Source organism: Uranotaenia lowii, chromosome 3 (assembly GCF_029784155.1).
Source record: "Uranotaenia lowii strain MFRU-FL chromosome 3, ASM2978415v1, whole genome shotgun sequence".
Lineage (NCBI taxonomy): Eukaryota > Metazoa > Arthropoda > Insecta > Diptera > Culicidae > Uranotaenia > Uranotaenia lowii.
Genome location: NC_073693.1, coordinates 318,280,934 through 318,306,713, shown reverse-complemented (window position 1 = coordinate 318,306,713; position 25,780 = coordinate 318,280,934). Strand labels below are relative to the sequence as shown.

The following is a 25,780-nucleotide window of genomic DNA, read 5'->3' as shown; positions in this document are numbered from 1 at the left end:
TTGCTAACTGCCAGGATACTAAATGATCATAGCCTTAAGCAAGTATACTAGCTAGAATTGTGAAACTTATGTAGGATTATCTGTTAAACTCTGCTTTAAGCTACAGGGATACAGAAATTGTGTTTACGCTCTGCATTTTTTTTAAATTGGTCCTGCAAAAATTAAAATAACATATTATTTTTGGCTCATGGTTGTTAACTGAGGAATCTCATATTGCATTTGCCTGGTTTGTGGTCTAAGCACTTTAGAAACATGGTACAGAAGCCAACACCGTTAAAAACTCGAGTAAAGGCGTAAGGCTCTGAATTTTCAAGCATCTGTTGAGATGAACACTTTTTACGAGCAAAAACGTTTGAAGTGTTAGTAAAGGCACGCTCTCAAACCACTGGGCTATACATGGGAATTCTGTTTCTCAGTTTCTCATGCATAGTTATACCGTAATCGTTTTCATCAACATGCCCTCTAGCCTTAAATTTCAACACCTATCAAGCTTCCTCCTATTGGCGCACTAAAGCCTGTCCATCCACCTTAATTTTTTTTCTTTATTTTGAAGATTTTAATAAGGTGTAAGTAAATTATGTGGTCCGGCATGAACCCATGCTTGATCACAAAAATATAAATGAATTCTCCTGAGCCGATGTCCGCAAGTTCGAGCCTAAGAGAAAATATCGAACACAGTTGTACCGGATAAATTTTTCAATAACGATCCGCCAACTGCACCGTTGATAAAGTCGCAAATGCCATAAAGATGGTAAAACGACTATAATCGAAACAAAAAAAATTCTTGTAAAACCTCCAGAGCTAAACAAAATGAAATTAAATGCTAGTATTCGGGTCAAGGTAGCCGGAAAAAATTCTGTGTTTTTAAGAAAAAAAATTCTGACTTTCTGTGATTTTACCCAAAAATTTCGTGATGTTTTTCTGTGATGCTTTTTTCTTTATTTTCATTGATCAAATTGGGTGTTTTTAACATTTTAGTTGGGAAAAATTAATTAACATTACCTATCTCATCATACTTTTCTAATTCAAAGTGAAAAACCTTAATTTTATTTTAACCAAAAATATTATTACTTTTTAAATCCATTCAAAATTCAAAAATTCTGTGAATTCTGTGAATATTTCAAAATTCTGTGTTCTGTGACACAGATTCTGTGATGATAATTCGCTCAAAATTACAGATTTTTCTGTGATTTCGGCAACCTTGGTACGGGTGTTTTTATAGTATTTAATTGGGACGTATTTCGGCAAAACATATTTTGAACTAGGTAATATTTAGAACAAAGATGCTTTCTACGGAAACTGTCTATTCAACTCAACAAATTTACATCTTTGCCCTGTACAGTGATTTTCTTGGAAAGCCACCCATCACCCACAAAAACCAAACCGAACGTCTGTGGCCATTTAGTAGGTAGTGGTGATCACGTGGCGTTGATCTACTAGCAGAAGTGAGTAGTAACACAAAACAGAAGTAGAATAAAAACGGTCGACCGGCCAAAACTAAACAAACCATATTGGAAAAACTTGGCACACGCACATGCAAAGGAAGAGGCAGCAAAACATTTCCAACAACAACAAGTGAAACCCCAACCAGATTTCTTCACTCAGTCAGTTTAGTGTGGCAGGTTCTGTATGGAGCCAAACGGCGCGCATGCCATTTCCAGTCATGTTTCCCATTTGGATGCAATGTTATTCTCCGTTCACTTTGCGTCTGTATGTGGTAGTAATCATTCATCATACCTCCTATAAGTTGAAGAATGAACGGATGAGGTTGGTTTGATTCGGGTTTTCCCACCGTTTTTTGAACGAACGCACCGACAGCAGTTTGGAGTGCAGTTTGGCCATGAAATACCTCTCCTTCCCCGGCACCTTTTCGGAAAATTGTACCCAGGGCCCATCGAATTTCTCTTTGCACTTCAAGAATGGGGTGGGATAACTTTCATTCATAATTTACGTTTTCGGGAAACGAAAAAAAAAACAACAAGGAAGGACAGATGATAGATATTAATTGATTAAAACATGGGAAATTCGGTCAAGTTTGAAGACATCGGACGTGGAAGGCTGAAATTTAACGATTATTAAAGGACAGCATTCAAAGCAAGCCCCTGAGAAAAGTCAGCTAAGAGCATATAATTTATATTTGAAAATATTTGTTTCGTCAAACATGAAAAAAATAACGAAACTAACAAAAATGACAAAAATGACAAAAATGACAAAAATGACAAAAATGACAAAAATGACAAAAATGACAAAAATGACAAAAATGACAAAAATGACAAAAATGACAAAAATGACAAAAATGACAAAAATGACAAAAATGACAAAAATGACAAAAATGACAAAAATGACAAAAATGACAAAAATGACAAAAATGACAAAAATGACAAAAATGACAAAAATGACAAAAATGACAAAAATGACAAAAATGACAAAAATGACAAAAATGACAAAAATGACAAAAATGACAAAAATGACAAAAATGACAAAAATGACAAAAATGACAAAAATGACAAAAATGACAAAAATGACAAAAATGACAAAAATGACAAAAATGACAAAAATGACAAAAATGACAAAAATGACAAAAATGACAAAAATGACAAAAATGACAAAAATGACAAAAATGACAAAAATGACAAAAATGACAAAAATGACAAAAATGACAAAATTGACAAAAATGACAAAAATGACAAAAATGACAAAAATGACAAAAATGACAAAAATGACAAAAATGACAAAAATGACAAAAATGACAAAAATGACAAAAATGACAAAAATGACAAAAATGACAAAAATGACAAAAATGACAAAAATGACAAAAATGACAAAAATGACAAAAATGACAAAAATGACAAAAATGACAAAAATGACAAAAATGACAAAAATGACAAAAATGACAAAAATGACAAAAATTACAAAAATTACAAAAATGACAAAAATGACAAAAATGGCAAAAATGACAAAAATGACAAAAATGACAAAAATGACAAAAATGACAAAAATGACAAAAATGACAAAAATGACAAAAATGACAAAAATGACAAAAATGACAAAAATGACAAAAATGACAAAAATGACAAAAATGACAAAAATGACAAAAATGACAAAAATGACAAAAATGACAAAAATGACAAAAATGACAAAATTGACAAAATTGACAAAAATGACAAAAATGACAAAAATGACAAAAATGACAAAAATGACAAAAATGACAAAAATGACAAAAATGACAAAAATGACAAAAATGACAAAAATGACAAAAATGACAAAAATGACAAAAATGACAAAAATGACAAAAATGACAAAAATGACAAAAATGACAAAAATGACAAAAATGACAAAAATGACAAAAATGACAAAAATGACAAAAATGACAAAAATGACAAAAATGACAAAAATGACAAAAATGACAAAAATGACAAAAATGACAAAAATGACAAAAATGACGAAAATGACAAAAATGACAAAAATGACAAAAATGACAAAAATGACAAAAATGACAAAAATGACAAAAATGACAAAAATGACAAAAATGACAAAAATGACAAAAATGACAAAAATGACAAAAATGACAAAAATGACAAAAATGACAAAAATGACAAAAATGACAAAAATGACAAAAATGACAAAAATGACAAAAATGACAAAAATGACAAAAATGACAAAAATGACAAAAATGACAAAAATGACAAAAATGACAAAAATGACAAAAATGACAAAAATGACAAAAATGACAAAAATGACAAAAATGACAAAAATGACAAAAATGACAAAAATTACAAAAATTACAAAAATTACAAAAATTACAAAAATTACAAAAATTACAAAAATTACAAAAATGACAAAAATGACAAAACTGACAAAAATGACAAAAATGACAAAAATGGCAAAAATGACAAAAATGGCAAAAATGACAAAAATGACAAAAATGACAAAAATGACAAAAATGACAAAAATAACAAAAATGACAAAAATGACAAAAATGACAAAAATGACAAAAATGACAAAAATGACAAAAATGACAAAAATGAAAAAAATGACAAAAATGACAAAAATGACAAAAATGACAAAAATGACAAAAATGACAAAAATGACAAAAATGACAAAAATGACAAAAATGACAAAAATGACAAAAATGACAAAAATGACAAAAATGACAAAAATGACAAAAATGACAAAAATGACAAAAATGACAAAAATGACAAAAATTACAAAAATGACAAAAATGACAAAAATGACAAAAATGACAAAAATGACAAAAATGACAAAAATGACAAAAATGACAAAACTGACAAAAATGACAAAAATGACAAAAATGACAAAAATGACAAAAATGACAAAAATGACAAAAATGACAAAAATGACAAAAATGACAAAAATGACAAAAATGACAAAAATGACAAAAATGACAAAAATGACAAAAATGACAAAAATGACAAAAATGATAAAAATGACAAAAATGACAAAAATGACAAAAATGACAAAAATGACAAAAATGACAAAAATGACAAAAATGACAAAAATGACAAAAATGACAAAAATGACAAAAATGACAAAAATGACAAAAATGACAAAAATGACAAAAATGACAAAAATGACAAAAATGACAAAAATGACAAAAATGACAAAAATGACAAAAATGACAAAAATGACAAAAATGACAAAAATGACAAATATCACAAAAATGACAAAAATGACAAAAATGACAAAAATGACAAAAATGACAAAAATGACAAAAATGACAAAAATGACAAAAATGACAAAAACGACCAAAATGACACAAAATTTCAGGAAATGACAAAAATGACAAAAATTACAAAAAAGAAAAAAAAATGACAAAAATAACAAAAATAACTGCAGCAATGACAAAAAAATACAAAAGTCAAAAATGAGAAAATCGTTCAAATGATACAAAATTAATAAAAATTTAAAAAATTTCAAATATAATTAAAATGTGAAAAATCTCTAGATAAACGATAAAGGACAAACATTCATAAAATCTAATAAATGACACATGAATGTCACAAAAATCTTGTGTGACATTTTTATTATAGTCATCATTTATCATTTATCTGAAAAAAGATGACGAAGATTGAGAGAAACCTGAACATCAAATGAATAACAGTAGAAGACCGATGTGTTCTCGATACATATGTACATAACGTATATTCTCTAGAAATAAGAACGTCTTAACTCTACGCGCCATTCGTTAACTACATCGAGCATGTCTAACACCCAGTAGATCGCTCGAAAGAACAAAATAGAAATCATTCCACCGCCAACTGGAGGTTTCAACATTTTAGCACCTACAGCAAGCTACCCGGTTAGAATAATGTTCTCACTTGATTAACTATGTACAGAAACGAGAAAAAAAACAAGCCGATCGGACAGACTGAAAACTGGCCATCAGCGAGGCCGCCCAAGCTATGTCTTGAAGAAACCGACCAACCGTCTAGCGATACCTGCTGATGATGAGTGATTTTTAATTAAAGTCTGGACGTTTCCGGACGAATTCAAAATGTCATTCAACCGGTAGTTGGCTCTTGCTATAACAATCGAAAAAGAGGGAATTTATTGAATCCATTAGATAAAAACGCCAAAATTCTGACCTAAAATCTTCTTGGAGCTGAATCCAAATGGTACACAATGATTTATATTCACCCATGATGGATTGAGGCAAATAAAACCAGTACCTGCCGAGATCAAGATCGTAAATCTGTGGGTAATGGCAACAACTGGGAAGCAAATGGGCGTTCATTATTTTCGTCATTCATGCAAACAACATTCGTTCATACCAACAGCAGCAGCAGTACGAGACTATCAAGCACACACTCACATACAAATTTCCTTAATCGCACGCCACCAAACACAGGTAAACTGTAGAAAAATTGTTTGTCCCCGAAACAAAAAAAGTAAATCTACTAATGAGTATGAATTTCGTGTGTGCGTCGTCGCCTAAAAAGACGCGGCCATTAAGTTTGCGTAGCAAATTATTATAATTATTATTGATGATGATTACCATGCGATTTCCAAGCGCTGTCCAAAACGAAATATTCCCGAAGGTAATCCTGTTAGAAGGATATCTTTGACCAACCGCACTATGCTGTGTTTTTCAATACATTATTTCATCAAAGTATAGCAAAACTCTTTGAAAATCATAATTCATATCATTATGAAAAACCGGTTGAAATTTAATCAGTCTGTGTCGTATCCAATGTTAATTTTGTTTTGAACACCTCTTTCTATCAGTTCTAATGAGGTAAACTCAAAAGAAAAGCAAAGTCTACTGGATTGTGTTTTAAATGAACAACACGCAACCATATTTTTAAGTCAAATATGTTTTGTTGTAAAAAATACCTCTCGGATAGTTATTCCACCATGTGTTGAATTTTTCAGCGCAAAGTAAATTCTAGTGCGTTTGAGTAAAATTTTCAATGAAAGGATCCATTGTTTTACTTCGTGCGTAGTAAAATTGATATGTTTAAGATGAAACTAGTATGTATGTTTTATGATTGAGATTAGTATGTATGATGAGCTTGATTTAAATAGTAAAATTACTATGCATGATGACATTATTTAACTGCAGCATAATATACTTTGGTTTATAGCAACTTGAGGGTTTATATTACAAATTCATTGGGTTGGATAAAGGTAGATTGAAAGGTTTCAACTGGTCCTCTGAATTCCAGTAAACCTGCAATACAAAACAACAGAACTCATTCTAATAAATTTAATTAGTATAAACAATAAGAATATCTTCCGTGTTCAGTCACGAACAAGTTCTGCGAAGCCATACCGTGTTCATTTTTCATTTTTAAGTACTTTTCACTTAACTTTTTAGTACTCAAGTACTTTTTAACTACTCAAGTACTAAAAGGTGAGCTAAATTCGCTTTCATTAATGGTTAAAATCTTTGAATTTGTTTAAGAGTCTGGTAAATCAAACTTAGTTAAATCAAATTTTCAAAAAAAAAGTAAAAAATAAAAATCATCAGATTTTGGAATAAAATTTTATTGATGCAATCTTGAATCAAATTAATGATATTAGTATGAAATTTGGCTTTAAAAAACTGCAATATTAATACATTACGGACCAAATACGAGATATTTCGTTTTTTTTCGCTTGATGCTAGTATGCTTCATTATAAAGCATAATGTAAACGTTATGAATCTAGTAATGAAACTTTCAACAAAATTTAACACAACACTCTCCTTTTCTCTCTCTCTCTCTCTCTCTCTCTCTCTCTCTCTCTCTCTCTCTCTCTCTTTCTTATCTTTATTAAATTAGCAGAATTTGGTTTATTGATTTCTGAAATATAAAATGCTGAGTTTTGGTGTCCTTTAAAATGTTAAACAATACACTGGGAAAATATGAAATATTGTGCCGATTTTTTAGATGAAGATGTTTCTTTAACAGCAAATTTTTATCATAAAGAATCAATTCCATAATGAAAATCCTGTGGATGACTTTTTAAAAATAAAATTTTTGTTTTTTCTGATAAAACAAAGAACTCAATTTCTTCCTTAAATTTGTGATTTTTAATTGAACTGTGTTTACAAGCAAATTTTGTATGGAAAATTGAAATCTGCAGATTGAATTGACACGCAATCTTAACTCATTAAGGACCACGAAGAAATCTGTGACGAGAAACACCGAAATTCGGCATTCCGTATCTCAGAAACCTCTGGACAAAATTTTACAAATTTAGCATTTTTAAGCTACGGCAAATTTTGTGTTCAGTTTTGTCGAATAAAATTAAACACTCAAATCCATTCGAGTTATACTTCGAAGTGTGACACACTGTTGCAGCGAGATGTTTCGTATTTATTTACGTTATTCCGTGTTACAAATTAAACCTTTTTCTGAATTTTGAATCTGCATTCTGAATCTGAATTCTAAACCTGAATTCAAAAATTGCGCTTTGAATCTGTATCCGAATTTCCATACGATTTCTGAAATGTACAAAAAAATATGCAATTTCCGAATCTTATTCCAGATCAGCATTTTATGAGCTAAGTTTTATGCATTTATGAATCTATTATTAAAATTCTGCAGTTTAGGTATGATCTAAATTCACTATTTAAATAATTTATTTTTTATCTGAATTGTGATGCAGAATTAAAATACGAATTTACAAAGATCTGAATCCGACTTTTCAATATTGAATTGCTATTTCGAAGCATTAAATTTTTGAATTTTGTGTAAGAATTAAGTTTCAGAACTTAAAATTTGAATACAAAACAATTTTTTTTGATATTCGGAAAACTATTATCAAAATATTAAAAATTTAAAAAACAGTATTTGAATATGATTGATGGATTTCATGGATTTCAAAGCACTTTTTCATTTCGAATTTTTAAAGATTAATGGAACTGAAAATCCAGAATCCAGAAGTGTATGTATGTATGTATGTATGTTTGACCCACCAGTGGCTGATAGGTCTTTCGACCCGAGTCGGTACGGGAAGTCTCGATCGCACATTCAAATATTGTTCATGCTTAACTCATCAACAATAATTGCAGCACTACCAAGGGGTCCGTTACCACTGGATTGACACAGGTTTGACTCATCTCACTCCCTTCCAACAGTTCGAAACAAATAAAGAGTCCTAAAAAGGTACCCAAGTAGCCTACTCAAAATTCCTAATTTGCCGAGATACTCCGGCTGGCTTGAACCCACAATCCATTGTATATCAGTTTTCCGCTCGTTTGATGCCCTGTCCTACCCCCCTCTAATCCCCAATAATAGAGTTAAGCTATTTATAATTAAAAAATATAAACACATTTTAAATTATGTTTTACATCTTACCTCATTAATGACACTTGAAATTTATATATGTGGGCTAAAATAATTTTAACAAAATACTTAGCTTTGGGCACAAAGCGACAAACTGCATCTCATTAAAGCAAACCGGTTAGCAAGCACAATAACACCAAAACGACGATGGCACAAAATGGATTGAAAATCAACGATCCAACCTTAGAATGTTTTCAGGATTACTTAAACTGATTCATTTTTCTAGCATAAGTTTTATGATCAAAAGAACAACAATTATTTCCCGAACATTTCGCGAATAGTATGTTATTGATTACCATATTTTTCAATCGATACACAAGCTCATGGAAACAAACGAACTGCTTCGATCGACCTCCCGCGAGCATCCAATGCCTTTCAAATTAGCTATTTCGGGAAAACCACTTCAAACGTTTCTTCAAAACGGGCACCTCAGCTATGTTTTTACATAACTCACTTCGGAGAATTACTTTCTAAGATTAACACATAAAATAAACGGAAAGAACTGTACAAAGCGAAAACATAAATGATAACCGAAATTCTGCAAACCCAGCACCTGAAAATCCAGAATCCAGAAGTGTAGAGTAGAATACCTCGATTGCTGTTTTGGATCCTAATTGGGGGGGTTTTGTGGTTTAAAAAGTTTCTCCCGGCTCTTTGTGGTTTGAGAGGAGCCGACCAACTATGCTTAAAAGTATTATCAGACGTTTAAAATATTTGTCAAGGAAGTATCCCATACAAAATTAACAACACAATCACAAAACTTGAACATTTTCCAAATAAGTTTCATTAAAAATGTATACACCTGAGTGAGAGTATTAATTGTGTGTATTATTGTTTTTTTAAGATCTTTCCGATTTTGTGAAAGGGGCTCTGTTTGCGCAAAAAACGGTCCTCTCAGTTTAGGGTATATTCGCGCCACATCAAATTTCCCATTTGAAACACCTATTGCGCGCACCCCCTTTGTTAAAGCCAAATTCTTATGGTCAGTTTGTTGGCTGACCAAACCACCGCACAAAGCGGAGAAGAAAAATTAGATCACTTGTTATCCAGTATCAATCGCGCGCAGTTTAATCATTATTCAGTCCGAACAGTTAGAATAAACGCTTTAAGATCGAACATTGTAGCTGGTTTTTACTTGAAATTAAACGGAAGTAAAGTTTATTGAGTGCGGTTTTTACGACTAATCCGAAAGTCAATTTTTGTCGGTAACATTTTGGTCCTTCGAGAAGCCGGATTACGGGACTCGCTAGTGCCGTAAAACTAGTGCAGTGGACAATAGTCCTGAAGTGCTGTGTAGAAGAAAACGGACGGACAAAAGACCAACAAAACGCGCGCGCTCGTTTGGCTTGGGTTGGGTTGAAGTGTTCAGTAGTGAAATGAAAATTTGTGCCATCTTTTGAGAATGATTGCGTGATAAAATACGGACATATTCTCGATTGCCGTACCGTAATACTGACTTAAACTGTGACAGAATATCTCCCCCACTGTGGGCGAAAGTGCAGTGCGAATTACGGATGAATTAAACCAGTTCCAAAAAGAAAGCAGTGAACAAAAAAAAGTGAGCCATAAAGGCTAAAGTATTTCCCTCAGATCTGTCGCTGCATCCTTGGGGTTATCCGCCAATAGCTGGCCAAAAGTTTGTTGCTTTGTGTGAAGAGCCAACAGCATAAGGCGATCGCTGTGTGGCTTAATTTTACCTGTACGGTTGGATAAGGCTGATGTTGGATAACCGATATCGATTGGTTTGTTCTGCATGTTCAAACAACAGGAGCTGGTCTTGATACCAATCATCGTCACCTACAGCTAAGTACCATTTATCTTTTCCTTTGTGTGTTCAGAAAGTCTGTGGAGGGTCGTTGCACGAAACACCTCTGTCTGGCATGTTACTGTTTAGAATTCCGGATAAAATTTGGACTGAATTTGGAATAGCGTTATCCGAGTGAATTAAAGTGGGTCGGTTGTAGAAATATTGCTGACATTGGCCCATCAATCAGCTGGGTGATTGCGTTGAACTGTCTCTTCACTTTTTGCGAGACGTCGAGTCGATTCCAGCGGTCTGTCTGAGTGTTTAACAGTGCAAAAAGTGAAAAAAAAAGCGGTAGCCTAGCTGAAACTGTGAGAACTGTATAGTGACAAGTTACCATGCGCGACTTGCGAGAACTTTATAAACTCGAAAGCAGCCAGTGTCGTGTTTTCGAGACAGTGCGGAAATTTATTCATAAAGCTAAAATAAGTGCAGTGAGAAGTGAACTGATCGGCGTACGCATTGAACGACTGGACGATGCTTTCAAGCAGTTTCAGCTAGTGCGTGCGGAAATCGAGTTGCAGACCGACCAGGTGACCGGGGTAGACGATCCTGAGCAGGAGTTGGCGTTGATCACCGCACGGGCCGAGGAAAATGACAGCATTTCGATGGATAGAGAGAACGATTATTGCAACATGAAGGGCGAGCTGTTGCACCTCCAGTCATCAGCACGCAGGTCGGAAAATGCTGAACAACCTACCACCAGTTCTCAGGAGTCGATCAGTTCATCAGCGAGTTTGGCACGGGCGAAGCTACCGGAGATTCGCCTACCAACCTTTGATGGGAAAATCGAAGCTTGGATAACTTTCCGTGATTCATTCGACAGTCTAATCAATTCGAACAACCAACTGACGGTAATGGACAAGTTCACCTACCTACGCTCCGCTCTTACAGGAGAAGCTCTTCAGGAGGTGAACTCGGTTGAGTTAACGGCAGCCAACTACGAAGTAGCATGGGCTGCCCTGAAAAATCGGTACGAAAATCGCAAGTTAATCGTCAAAACCTACCTCGATGCGATTTTCAGTGTCGAAGTAATGCGCAAAGAGAGCTACGAAAGTTTGAGCAAACTTATAGGCGATTTTGAGAAAAACATCAAGATGTTGGAAAAAGTGGGTGAAACTTCCGAAGGCTGGAGCACTTTGCTAGTGTACATGGTCTGTGCTCGATTGGATCCGTCAACGTTGCGGCACTGGGAAACGCATCACAACTCACGAGAAGTTCCCAGGTTCCAGGAGTTGTTACGCTTTTTGAGAGACCACTGTTCTGTTTTGCAAACCCTTGCGCATCAAGACACTGCTACGGATTCCCAGGTCAAACGGTCCAGGTTCGGAGTGAGCTACACCGGTGCTCAATTTTCTACGAGTTGTCCATTTTGTGGAAATGAATTCCATTCTGCTTTCCGGTGCGTGAAGTTTTTAAAGTGTACAGTCGAAGAACGTGCCGATTCAGTGAGGAGGGCTCGACTGTGCCTGAATTGTTTGTCACCCGGTCACATGGCTCGCGTCTGCAGCAGAGGCTCATGTCATCACTGCGGATCGCGCCATCATTCATTGCTGCATCCAGACCCTCAATCCTCCGTCTCGCAAACCCGTAGGAATTCGCCGCCGTCCGTACGTCAAGCTCCGCAATCCCCTCCACCATCTCCGTCATCCCAACCGATCCCTTCTACGAGCCCACTTTCCAGACCACAAACCTCCTCATCGTTCACAGTTACACACATGCCAGACTACTCTACAGACTTCTCTGACAACAACCAACACACAATTGGACATCCCACACAAACGCACACATCATCACACCATGTTCTGCTGTCGACGGCCATTGTACGCATCCAGGACCAGTCTGGGAACTCTCGACCAGCCAGAGCCTTATTAGATTCTGGTTCCCAGTTCAATTTTATTAGCACCAGATTCTGCCAAAGCTTAGAACTTCGAAGCTCCTCCGATTGTCTTATCGTCCAAGGCATCGGTGGGTCAACAGTCGCGAAACAGCAAGTGATAGCCTCCATTTTTCCCCGTTGCTCGGGAATATCTTCCTTCGGCTCGTCGATGAAATTTTATGTGCTTCCCGAAATTACGAATAGCCTCCCAACCAACTCTATTCCTTGCAAGTCGTGGAGTTTACCAGATAATGTAGTACTTGCTGATCCAAACTTCGACAAGCCAGGACAAGTGGACCTCATTCTAGGCGCAGAGGTCTTTTTCGATTTGCTCACCGATGGTCGCTTCAAAATTCCAACTGGCCCCAGCATACAGAACTCCGTCTTTGGCTGGATCATTGCTGGCACAGTTTCAGAACAGAAAACTTTGTCATATCCCCGTTTTACTGACGGTAAAGTTGGTGTCGGCGGCCGGTGGAAACATGGAAGAGTCAACCTTCTTAACCATCAGCTTCGCCAGAAGCAAGAAAATTCGGCAGGCAGTTGTGTTCTCCTTAAGTCGGAATCATCCAGTGTATCGACAGCTTCAACATTTTTATACATCATCAGTTTAGTTATGATCCTTTTGATCCTAACCCTTCAAAGGTTCTACCAGTTTAAATGTCGATACATCAAACCCCTACCGAAGACCTTGCAGTCTGTTTGGAAAGAGTCGATGAAACATCTCACGGTTATTACCAGAATCCTTTCGTCGTCTGCACACTCGTTGAGGTTTACTCAGTACTCAAGCCAGTTAAGCAATGCGTTTGTCGTTCCGATCCATCGAAGTTCTTCGCTAGGCTCGCATCGACGAATACGATCATTCAAGAGTTTGTACAACTGGTCTGGCAGATCTCCGTTTGTTAGATCAAGAATCAACGCAGCACCGATAGTTTACCAACTACAATCCTTGGGTCGCCCTGTACCGTCGTTCATGATTTGCCAAAGGGTGAACAGACAACGCTAGTCTGAGCAGAGTTCCAGCACCAAAGCCTTCAGGGGTGACGCGGTTGCGATCGGACGGGTCGGACCTGTCACCCCACCGCTAACCTTCGTTAAGTAACCATTCAATACCTGAGTCCATTACGGACACTTACCCGTTTTTCCTTAACAGGTTGCGGATCATCGTGCTGGAACTCCTCATCCTGTCATAAGCTCTCCAACGTCGCAGCAGCATCAGTAGCAGTAGCAACGGCAGTACTCAGCGTATTAGTAATCCCATCATCATCATCATCATCATTTCCAAGTCATTAGTGCTTCCGGTGTAGACCGGTAGCGTTTCATCCAGTTTCTTTGCATCACACCATATGTTGCAATTGTGCAACCAGACGCCACTTGTCTGAGCAGAGATCCAGCTCTAAAGCAATCGGGGGTGACGCGGTTGCGATCGGACGGGTCGGACCTGTCACCCCACAGCAGCCCTCTGTTAAGTAACCATCAATTTCCAACGTCCAGTTCGGACATTTACCAGTTTTTCGTTAGCAGGATTGCGGTTCATCGAGCTGGAAAATCCGGTCCTGTTTTCTTCAACCACGAACTTTTACAACCATTCAACATAGTCGGCAACGTAGTCAGCATCCAGTCGTGGATCCAATTAAGAAATTTCTTAAGAATCTTTTTGAAATTATAAATAATTCAAGGCGGCCGGTATGTTTGCGCAAAAAACGGTCCTCTCAGTTTAGGGTATATTCGCGCCACATCAAATTTCCCATTTGAAACACCTATTGCGCGCACCCCCTTTGTTAAAGCCAAATTCTTATGGTCAGTTTGTTGGCTGACCAAACCACCGCACAAAGCGGAGAAGAAAAATTAGATCACTTGTTATCCAGTATCAATCGCGCGCAGTTTAATCATTATTCAGTCCGAACAGTTAGAATAAACGCTTTAAGATCGAACATTGTAGCTGGTTTTTACTTGAAATTAAACGGAAGTAAAGTTTATTGAGTGCGGTTTTTACGACTAATCCGAAAGTCAATTTTTGTCGGTAACAGGCTCTTATAATAAATAAATTAACACACAATTATCTATAATAATATCTAAGTATTTTTCATCAAGAAAGGTTCACTGAGTGCCTGATTTGATGTTGAGAGATTAAGAATTGTATTGAAAGATCCCTCTTACTTTTGAAAAAAGTATTGATATAACGAGATGAATATTGTATCAAAGACTGCTCCCAATTTTTTTTAGTATAAGAAGCCCAAGTTTTTGCAACAAGATTTTTTATTGTATTGAACATTTAATGCAAATTTTCTGAGAGGGATTTTCATACCCAAAAATCCAATTAAAAAAATATTCTTTATGATATTGCATTTCATTCTAATCAAATTGTTTAAAATTGAGGTCAAAACGTATTTAAATAGATCAAAATATGAAAAAATCAGCCTTATACTTGAAAGAAAACTTCCAAATATTTGTATGTCTAAATGGATGGTCAAAAAAGTAGTATGATACCGGTTAAGACTTTGAAAGACTCAAATAGTTCCTTGGCCTAGCAGTAGGCGTTATGCCAATATTGATCTCATTCGGTCGACTCAAGCGACCCCTTACGCTAAGCGATGCACAAGTTATTATGGGATTTGCCTTGATTTGTTCCAGTAATCGGCAAAAATTGATTTTTAAATTTCATTCAAATGCCCAATTAATGAGTCTACACAAATGTTTTGAAGACTAATAGTTGCTACAAATGTTACTAATGTTTTCAACCTATGCACAACACCCATAACTCCAACTCCCTTTTCCGAAGCGTATGATGGCTCAAACAGCCTTCATTTGATTGCATCCGAAAAATGTCGGAAAATAAGCTCTTATGAGTGTTAAACCATCTTAATCTATAAGATACGCACAGCAACATGATGTACAAATTGTTCTTCAATTTTCACCATCATTAGATTTTTGATTTTTCACTATAATCAATTTTAAAACACGTTTTTACTTTAACTTGTTGACTCGGGACGTATAGAGCACAATTGATCGGGGCACGATAAGCATTGCCTGCCGTAGCATCCAGTAGCGATTTCAACTTGATGAAGTCAACTGAATTATGAAGCTACAGTTTTTTTAAGCCTGTAGGTTAGGTGTCGTCCTGGTCGAAGCGATGTTTTTTCGTTTACTTTTCATGATCGATTATTTTGATTGTTGCATTATACGGCTAGTAGCATCATCCGTCAAACAAAGCAACAGAAACATAATGTATGAGTGTGTGTGAATTGTTTGTATTCTACAACCAGACATACATTTTTCTGTTATTGCTTTGTTTGATGAATGATGGATGGATGGATGGATGGATGGATGGATGATTATTACCGTTTAGTGCAAAATGCATCGCTCATGAATGGTAAATGCAAAAAAAAACACCTCGACCAGAAATCGAACTCGAGTCTTCTGATTACTTCTCCGATACTTAACCAATAGGCAAAATTTGCTGATGGAACAATTTAAGCTGTAGCTCTATAACTTAGTTGACTTCATCTTGAATTCGCTGCTAGATTCTACGGCAGAAAATGCTCATCGTGCTCCGGTTAATGGTGCTTATATTGCCCCAGTGGAAGTTCTCATTATGCCCCTACAGTGATTGATTTTCAGATTTTTGCATAATAATTTAAAATGCACTTTTAAACGTTTTTAGCTACTTATTCAAGTTTTATCCCGTAAGGAACTAGACTATTTTAGTGTCTGAACACACACAAAAATTGAAGTAACTCACAAATGTTCTCTATGGTTATATTGGCGTTCTTCTTAAAGTGGCCCTTATCTCTCCTATCTCGACCGATTTTAGCTCACTAATACATAATTTGAGCACTTTACTTTTTTTCTCGGTAGCTCATAGAAACTTGCAGTCTTCTATATTTTTGTATAATCATTTAAAGGACAAAATAATCAAAATAGAGAGACAATCGACCAGCAGATCGTGACCTAGAGTATAGCATCCTTGTCTTCTAAGCCAACGATCATGAAATCGATTCCCGGTCGTGCCATAACCTGGCACACATAGTATAATGAAGGTTGGCGGTTTTAGCATTAGTGAATGATTGCCAAGTATACCTTGGAATTTTACGCCTCAATGATGCAGCACATGCATATGGATGGATCTTTTCAAGGGAACTTAGATTGTACTTGGAGATCCTACCTAGCTGTGTGCTCGTAGTGCTACCGGTAAACAACTGCAACTTCAACCAATAGTGTAGGGATGTCAAAGTAAAGTAAAAATAATAACGCGGGATAATACCACAATAGATCAACTTAAAGGTCGCAGTGAATTCTCTCCCCAACAGGATAAAAAAGACAATCGGTCTTCAACTGTTGAAGAATTCGAGTGCCGTTTAGCTCTCCCTTAGAGTTGATTGATTGAGCCTTGATCCCAGATCTTGATATTCATTTCAAACCCTGATCCTGTTTCTGATCCCTAATTTATGTTTTGATCTTATATGCTGATCGTGATACTGTACATATTGCTGATTTTAGCCCTGATACCAATCCTATCCCCGAATACTACAGAAGTAGGATTAAAAATCATTATAATTTTTTTAACACTTCCCATATAGGTATTTTATCCACATTTCTATTTGAATCCGGATCAAGATCCAGAATATAAAAAATGGGGCTTCTCAGTTGCTGGCAACAGTAAAGGGGAAAAAAAGACTTTTAAGACCTCTTTTAATGCGACAAATTTTTCCTGTAATTATTATAATAGTTGATAAAATTGGGTCCCCAAATAATGAGAGTAGTAAAATTGAGATAAAAAATATTTTTTGCGTGATACTATATAGCAAACATCCCATCAAAGGCGCGTGCATCGTGATGCAACCGTGTGAATAATGCATAAACCTTAACACAAGAAAGCACACACCGTTCTCTCTTCCTCTTTCTCTCTTTAGCAAGTCAAACCTCCCGCATATTCCTCAGAAGATAGTACGTTACACCTGATTTAGTAAGTTATAGGTAACCAATTTACAGACTTACGTAGTTGCTGTTGTTTGTTGTCTGCTGCTGTCGTCTTGTTGGTTTTGCCCATATTGGCTGTCTTAGTTGCTGTTGTCATCCACCTGGCTGACCTGGAGCGGTTGTTTTCTATTTACTGCCAATCGCCTTCAACGACGAAGACGACGACGACGACGACGTCCGGCGAATGAAGTTCTGGTTCTATTTTCGGAACCAGCCGTTTGGTTGGTTGGCTGTTTGTTGCAACTAGCTGATTCCCCGACCCCGAACGACGGTTCTGGATCAGGTCCTCGTTTTAATTAGAGCCGAACGAACGGCGGGAACACTTCCTACTAGCGCTAAGCTTGCACAAATTGAAATCGATTTCGGGTGTAGCCGGCCAATGTGGTTTTAATTATTTCCCGTAAACCACTTCCTGGTTAGCACAGCGGTCACACGATTTTTATTTCCATGCACTCTCTCTCGGATACACTTACACAAGATTGATTGATTGATTGATAGGTGGTAGCTATTCGGGTAGGTAACTTAAGAAACTTAACAGGATGCAGCAAATTTTGGCCCCAGATTTACGTTGTTTGAACTAGAATACTTATCACAACTATCATTTGTACACACTATTCCATCGATAAATATAAAACTTTGAAGCTGATTAGAATCTCACAATCTCGGCGTCTAAGGACACTTTAGTAGGTATGTGTATTCAGCTTACCGCCGAATGTAAACAGCAATTAGACGGTGGAAATTTTCACTTTGTCACTCAACTTATCACACAAATCGACCAGAGAAAATTGGCACTGGCCCTCGTCGTACAGCTCTGCTGCATTCTCAATTAAGCATCACTTATTTTCTCGCGAAGACCCGCTTCGAACTCGATGAAAGCACTTTGGCAGCTAGGGATTTTTTTCCTCTTCATTTTTCCTCCCCACAAAGATCACATTTTCGCAGAAAAAAAAACTCAAACACACATCACAGCTTTCACCATTTTCCGGAATGTACCAGGTACGACAGATTGATGATCGGATGGCTCCAATTACACCTCGCAGGAACCGGATGTCCTTCTCCCGATTGCAGTTGCAGCGATTCTCCGGCCGGTGGTACTTTCAGAAACGCCAACTTCGAGGAACGCCCTTCCATTAGCGATGCCGGTCGCGGAATGCAAAATTGCCAACCTGCCGTCGTCCAACGTCCAGGAGGTATCTTCTTCCTAAAATGGGGTGGCAGAAAGGAAAGGAACAAAAATTTGCGCAACGATTACAATCATGTGGCAATTTGAGCCCGGCCGGTACCCTACAATTTAAGGATGGGAACTGTGTTGATGTGTCTAGGTTAAGCTATATGTAGAACTGCATGATGTGTTATGTGATTCGTGGCAGCAGCGTCCAGGTAGCGACTAGCGGTCATCCGATGAAGCACGTGTCCAGTATTGGTGCATCTATTATGACAAAGAATGCATACCCATGAGTTTGGATTTTTTCTCTCTGGCTTGCAGCAAAGATGAAATTTTGGATGAATTAATCAATGAAAGGTGCACATTGAATTCTTAAAGCCTAGTAGTTTTGGAGTTATCAATTACATTTGAACTTTAGAATTAGGTTTCATATAAAAAAACATACATCCACAAATCAGACTATATTCCAATAATTCTTCCAATAAAAACCTTTCTTGGAGGTGGAAATATAGGCATAAGATTCTGTGCCGAACCGGCACTAGCAAGATTTCTCATCGCTGGCATTGGGTTCCCAGCGCAACCGCATTCCATATATCTGAAAGTTATTAAACAAAACATATCCCATATCTCATCACAAGACAAAGCAGGATGGAAACAATCAGGCAGCAAGGATATTGTCGAATGATGTAGCGAGCGCTGTGTGTGTATGCATACCGGCTTTGAAAAAAAACCATTTCTTTTCTGGCAATAGATAACAGTTTCCCGATTCCCATTCCCATCTAATCCAATCAAAGACAAAGGAGAATGAAAAAATAAACTACCGGCAAATTTATAATCGGGCGTGGCAGAAAGAGTTTGACAATAAACCTTCGTTTGCTAACTGACTCAGTTGGATTTTTTCTTATTTTGGAATATATTATCCAATAGGATAAAAATCCCAAAAAAAAGTAATTCTAATTTCGCTGGAATGTAGTGGTCATGCATCATTTTGTAGGGAGCTCGAGTCTTTATGCCAGTAGTGCTTTTCCAATCATATCATCTTTGGTACAGTACACTTTTCAGGACATTTTAATTTCAGTACACTTTTTTGGCATTTTTGGCATAGAGTTAGCGCCGAGCGGAATTGAAATTTTTCCACCTCTTCTTTGGGTGTATGATTCAAAGACTGCTTGATTTTGACAGAAATGTTTCACAACAGCTGGCGGTTTGTTTATGCGACCCCTTTCTTGAAACGTATTAAACTATTAGAATTTAGTTTGAAATCGATTAAATACACCACAATAGTTATTTTTGTCGTAAAGAGATACTTTTCGACACTGTTTTTTTCTTAATTTAAAATTGTACAGTCATAAACTTCTTGTTAATTTTTTTTTAGTTTTTTGCAGTCATGGTCGTCCACATGTGTTTATTTATTAAGATGCGTATGTTAATTAATGGATTTTCAAGCCAGCCTCTGCCAGCCAGCCATACATTACTGTTATGCAAAAACTTGTTAAAAAGGAATTTTTCTCAGAAGGATTTTTAAATTCATCCAACGAGTCTCCTCCAGCGCTGAATTGAATAAAATCTTTCAGAGTGAGGCTAAAATAGACACTTCCTGAACTTATGTATGTACACGAAAAAAACAATTCAAAGGGAATTCGAACGTTTCGTTCGAACAAACGCCCGTTCGCACTGCATGTTTCGGCTTGTGGGGCGAACCACTAATGTGTGGTGGAAGATGCAACTCTATCTGTATCTACCATCTAGCTTTAAGCGAAAATAAAATATCAAATGGAAAACATTTTTTGCAATTTAGTCTAACAGTAAATAACACATCTATTTCAAAAGTATTAGAAAAATGAATTGGTCATTAGACTGAGTCGATTTGGGGTCATTTTTTAATTTTTCAAACTCTGGGGTCTTGAAAGCTTCGTTTTGTTTCAAAACTGATGCATGGTTTTTTGCAGAATTTTTAAGTAACGTTTACATGAGTAAATTTGAACTTTTAGGTTTGTATGGGAAAATGGAATATTTAAACATTATTATTATTAAACATTCAATGTTAATTCAGATTCACTAGCTGACCCGGTATGCTTTGCTACACCTTCTAGAACTCAATAAATTGCGTGAAAATAATTTTATTATGAATGAATTTTCGATATTGTAAAATGAGAGCTTTCACATTATTGAGATACAAGGAAAATGAGATTCTCTAAACTTGAACTCGCTATTCAGTCTGAGTTCAAACAGGTCGTCCAAAACTCTTTTGCATCAGAAATATTTTGAACTAACAATAATAATTTCTACATTACAGCAAAGTAACCAAAGTTTGATATTGCATCCTGAAATAAAATTCTATTAATAATCAGAGGAATTTATTTTTCAGCAATTAACACTAATTACTCAGGATTTCACCCAGAAGGATTTTGCCGGACGAGATTAATCTGAAAAATTTATATTTTCAACTTCTTAAACATATTTTATTCATGCTAGGCATTATCATTACACAATCTCAATTTGCATATTTCGTATTTGTAGAATTAAACTTCTCCTCCATTAAAAAAAAGCCTAACTAACATAAACATAACCGTGGTTGAATTAAAAGGAATCTTTCGATTGCTTTGATTCAACATAAACATAATAACATTAATATCCGAGGAGCATAATTTCTTCATAATTTTTATGCATATCAACTGTAACTTCCTACTTTGTGTAACTGATTCTATTTCAGGGTATTGTAGAAACATCCGGGCGCCAGTTTTCTTTTTTTTATGCTAAGGAATTCGTTTTCATCAGGACTTTCTTCGAAGGAATCCCGAAACAGCGAAATTTTTCAAGATTTTCAGGGAGATTTTTTTTAAATTTTTTTTTTTTACAGTTTACACCTGGATTGTGCTTAACAGGGTAACTGATTTTTATTTTTTTATCCCATAAAATAAATTGTTTTTAGTATTTGACACAGCAACTGACTTCAGAATATGATATTTTTGTATTACACTATAACAACGTTTTATGCATAACAATTTAGCATCACTAGAAGTTAACTTACATTTTTTTTTGAAAAACTAGGTTTCGAATTCCAGAATAATCGACAAGAGGAAAATTTATGTTATATTGACATATTTTGTTAACAACATGTTAATTAAAATCTCAGTAAACATCGTGTTAGAATTTGCTGCTTGATTTTAGATCCACGTGTTCAAAATGAAATGTAGCTTTGCAGCTTTTTATTATGCGTTTTTCATTTAAGGAAGCTAGCAAAGATACTTATTTGATTCAAATATATTATAATTTCATTATTTTTCAGATCATCGGTTCCCACACAGAGTTTTTTCTTTTGCTTGAAATTTAACCCGTTGAGGTCATTCTTCCTCGCTCATACATGAATGAATTATTTGGAAGCACAGGACTTTTTTTTTAATTCTTGGAATAAACCAATGTTGTTCGGTCATGTATCAAACACCAGTTATCCTAGAAATTAATACCATATTTTAAATTCAAATTATGTATTAAAAAATAACTGCTTAATTAGAATTTTTTTGTAATTGGAAAAGAATACTCATGTTCACTTGTTACATTAAATTGTAGCAATCCAACTTACCTTTTTTATATCGTAGCCTGAATAATAGGCTTTGTACTTGAGTTGAGGCAGTATAAAATGTTAAAAAAGCTGAATGATGGAGTCAAATTTTCTAATAGAAAACGTGGACATCGTAGAACATGAATATTTATCTTTATTTCCATACAGGTAGTGTCGGAGCATGGATGGATTTCGCAATCAATTCTTTATTTTCATCTATTTTCAAAATAAATAACGATACTTTTTTACAGGTCTGATCAGCACGCACGTATTTTCTTCGTAAACTAATTTTTCAATATTTTTATACCTTAATATCTACCAATAACAGAATGAAAATTATAACTGAATGAAACCATAAACTAGATACGTGTCTATCTTTTATTGGACATATTTGGGTGCCAATTTTATATAGTTAGACAATTATATTGAATTTGTATCTGGATATGTCAACAATAAAAGATGGAAAGTCAAATCATAATTACATGACCCAATTGGTCATGCCGCTATGATTGGGCGGGGCGTATTGGCAATGAAAGTAGCCTCGGGATGTGCAGTTGCCATTCTGAAATGGGTTACTGGAATTTCAGTAGAGCTAACACCACCAACACCCGCGGTTGAACAATGTTAATCAAAGAGATTAACATTGGCTCTTTTGCATAAAATACCTGCCAGCTCAGGGGGTCGTTGGATGGATCATACAGGGCCGTAGGAAGAACCGACTCATGGGGGGGGTTTTAGTGACTGACTTTTACCTATAATTTTTTCCCACAATTACCGAATACAAACAAAAATTCAAACAAATTATGTTTGTATCTATATGATTATTTATTTTTAAGTACTCGTTAATAGTTTTCGTATTAAATTTAAAAAAGTGGTCCTTAGCCTAAAAGGGGAGCTAAATTTTTATAATAAGACTCTTAGAAACAAAATATGGAATTGCTTTCAACGATGGGTAAAATGTTTGAATTTGTTCAAGGGTCTGGTAGATCAAAGTTATTTGATCAAATTATGATCAACTCAAACAAGCCCAATCTTCCAAACTTTTTTGCAAGTTCCAAGTTTCTAACTTTTGATGAAAATAAATCAAATTTTCCCAACAGACAGTCAGAGATAAAAAAAATCGGATCAAATTTGCTTGATGTAAACTTTTACTTAAATTATGTTTTAATTTTGAAACTTGGCTTTTAAAAACTGCAATATTAATAATGTTAAAAAATACACCGTGAAAATATAAAAAATACACCGGGAAAATATAAAATTTTGTGCAAGTTTTTTACGTGAAGATCAGGTACACATTTCTTTAACAGCAAACATTTTTCATAAAGAATCAATTCCATTATAAAAATCATGTGGATGGTTTTTTTTAATATTATTTGGGATATATTGCATAAAACAAAACTTAGAAAATTAACTCAATTTCTACCTTAAATTTACGATCTTTTTTTATTGATGTTTCTCGGTGATCATTAGTAAAAAAAGAAAAGGAAGCAAAAGGATCATTAGGAAGTGCGGTGATCAAAACAAAAAAATAAACATTATAATTGTGATTTTTAGATGATTGAAAAACTCATTCACAAGCTAAATCTTTTTCTAAATTTTGAACCTGAATTCTGAACCTGATTTTTTTTTTCTAAAATATACATTTATTGAACCATAAAAAAATTAAAATACATTTCATTTAACATTTGCTTCAACATCATTGTTAATTTCTGTAAAATCTAACTGCTAATCTCTAGCATTGTACAGAGCTCCTAACTGATTCTATTCAATAAAGGTGACTGTATTCTTTAGATCAACTTTTCCAATAGTATAAACATTCACTTTCGACGTTGACTTGATGCACACGAAGAGCTTCTAACTTCTCGTTTGCGAGAACGAGAGGTCTGAGCTTGTGCAGAAAGAATATTCATTCCAATCACTGGAACTATCTGTTGTTTACGATCGATAGCATCACTCTCCGAGGTATCACCCAATTCGTCCGTCCTTATTTTCCGATCACGTTTTTTCGCCTTTTCCTTCTTTGCCGATTCCTGTACCAATTCCGATGCGCCACTTTTGACTGCGGTTCTCAATTCTTGTCTCGCAAGATCCACGGTTTCTCTACAAGAAATTACGGGTACACCGGTAGACTTCTCTTCGTTTTGGATGATATGATTTGCAGACTCCATATTCTCGCCCTCAATGGAAAAAAAATTGAACTTTGAATCTCTTTCTGAATTTCTATACGATTTCTGAAATGTACAAAACATACGTTTTACGAATCTCAATTACAGATCAGAATTTTGTAAGCCATTTTAAGAGCACTCATTCGTGAATCTTTTATTTAAATTCTGTTGAGTGGATTTAATCTTCATTCATTATTTCAATTATTTGTTTTTAATCTGTTTTGTGAACTTGAATTAGAATGTGAATTTCAAAATGAATTAAATTTCAATTTCGGATCTCCACTTAAGAGCTTTAAACACTTCAAATTTGAATGTAAAACAATTTTTTTTTCATATTCGGAAATCTATTATCTAAACATTGAAAATGCATACGATTTTCGAAAAACATGATTCAAATTTGATATGAAATGCAAAACCGAATTTGACCAGGATTTAAAAACAGCTTTTCATTCCCAATTTCTTGTGATTATTCGAACTGGAAATCAAGAATCCTAAAATTGATACAGAATCCAAAAAACGAAAATATGTAGAAATACAATTTTGGCTGTGGGGATATGAAACCAGAACCTGAATTCCAAGATAAGGTTTCCAGATTGGCCGATTTTAATCGGGTTGGCCTGGATGATTAATATAAAATTAGGGAAAAGTCCGGTTCGACCCGGTTGCCCGGATTTCATTAGAAAAGTCCGGATTTTGCCCGGCTTAAATCTCATTCTCAAATCAAATAAAAAAAAACAAATTGTGTTTTAATTTTTTCCATTTATGCGTCCAAATTTTTGGTTTCTTCATCTCATTTTTTCTTGATTTTTGATGAGTAATTCCTGGGTTTTGACCAAAATTGCCTGGATATTGCTCGGATTTTGGTCGACAATTTTTTCAATCAATTACCCGGATTTGGCAAGGTTTTTATATAAATTAGCCCGGATTTATCTGGCCCTAATACGTGATGAAAAAATTCTGGCAACCTATGAACAAGTGAGAAAGTTTTGAGAAACTGTAGCTGAATTTTGAACTTGGGATGGGTTTTTGAGGTTTTGGCTTTAGGTTTTAGTCTAGATTTCAAAATTTTGAGTGTAGAGTATAATACCTCACTTGCTTTTTTGGACCCTCATGGGGGGGGTTTAACCCCCAAAACCCCCCCCGTTCCTACGGCCATGGGATCATACATACATACATACATACATACATACAAGGAAAATTAGATTCTCTGAATTTTTTTAAAAGTAAATCGGAAATTACAGTCTTGAATAAAAAAAAACAAACCTTGCATGTAAAATATGGTAAAAACTCTGCGATAAAACATTCCCCATTGCCGGCTCTGTACTGTATGAAATCTTTCCTTTTAAAAAATAACAACATTTTTCATACTAGAATACTTTTTCTTTTAAATTTGGTTCCATTTGTTGAATACGGAACTGGGAGGTGAAAAGGG

General features: G+C 35.3%; 1 protein-coding gene across 1 annotated transcript in view; it reads right to left on the bottom strand.

The window, feature by feature from the left end:
- Nucleotides 1-25,780, bottom strand: part of LOC129751783 (phospholipid-transporting ATPase ID-like) — a 143,043-nt gene that overhangs the window by 71,891 nt on the left and 45,372 nt on the right. The window contains exon 2 of the mRNA XM_055747495.1: nucleotides 17,475-18,657. Within this exon, the coding sequence (XP_055603470.1) occupies nucleotides 17,475-17,553 (79 nt within the window). The 5' untranslated portion in view covers nucleotides 17,554-18,657. The remainder of the gene's footprint in view (nucleotides 1-17,474; nucleotides 18,658-25,780) is intronic.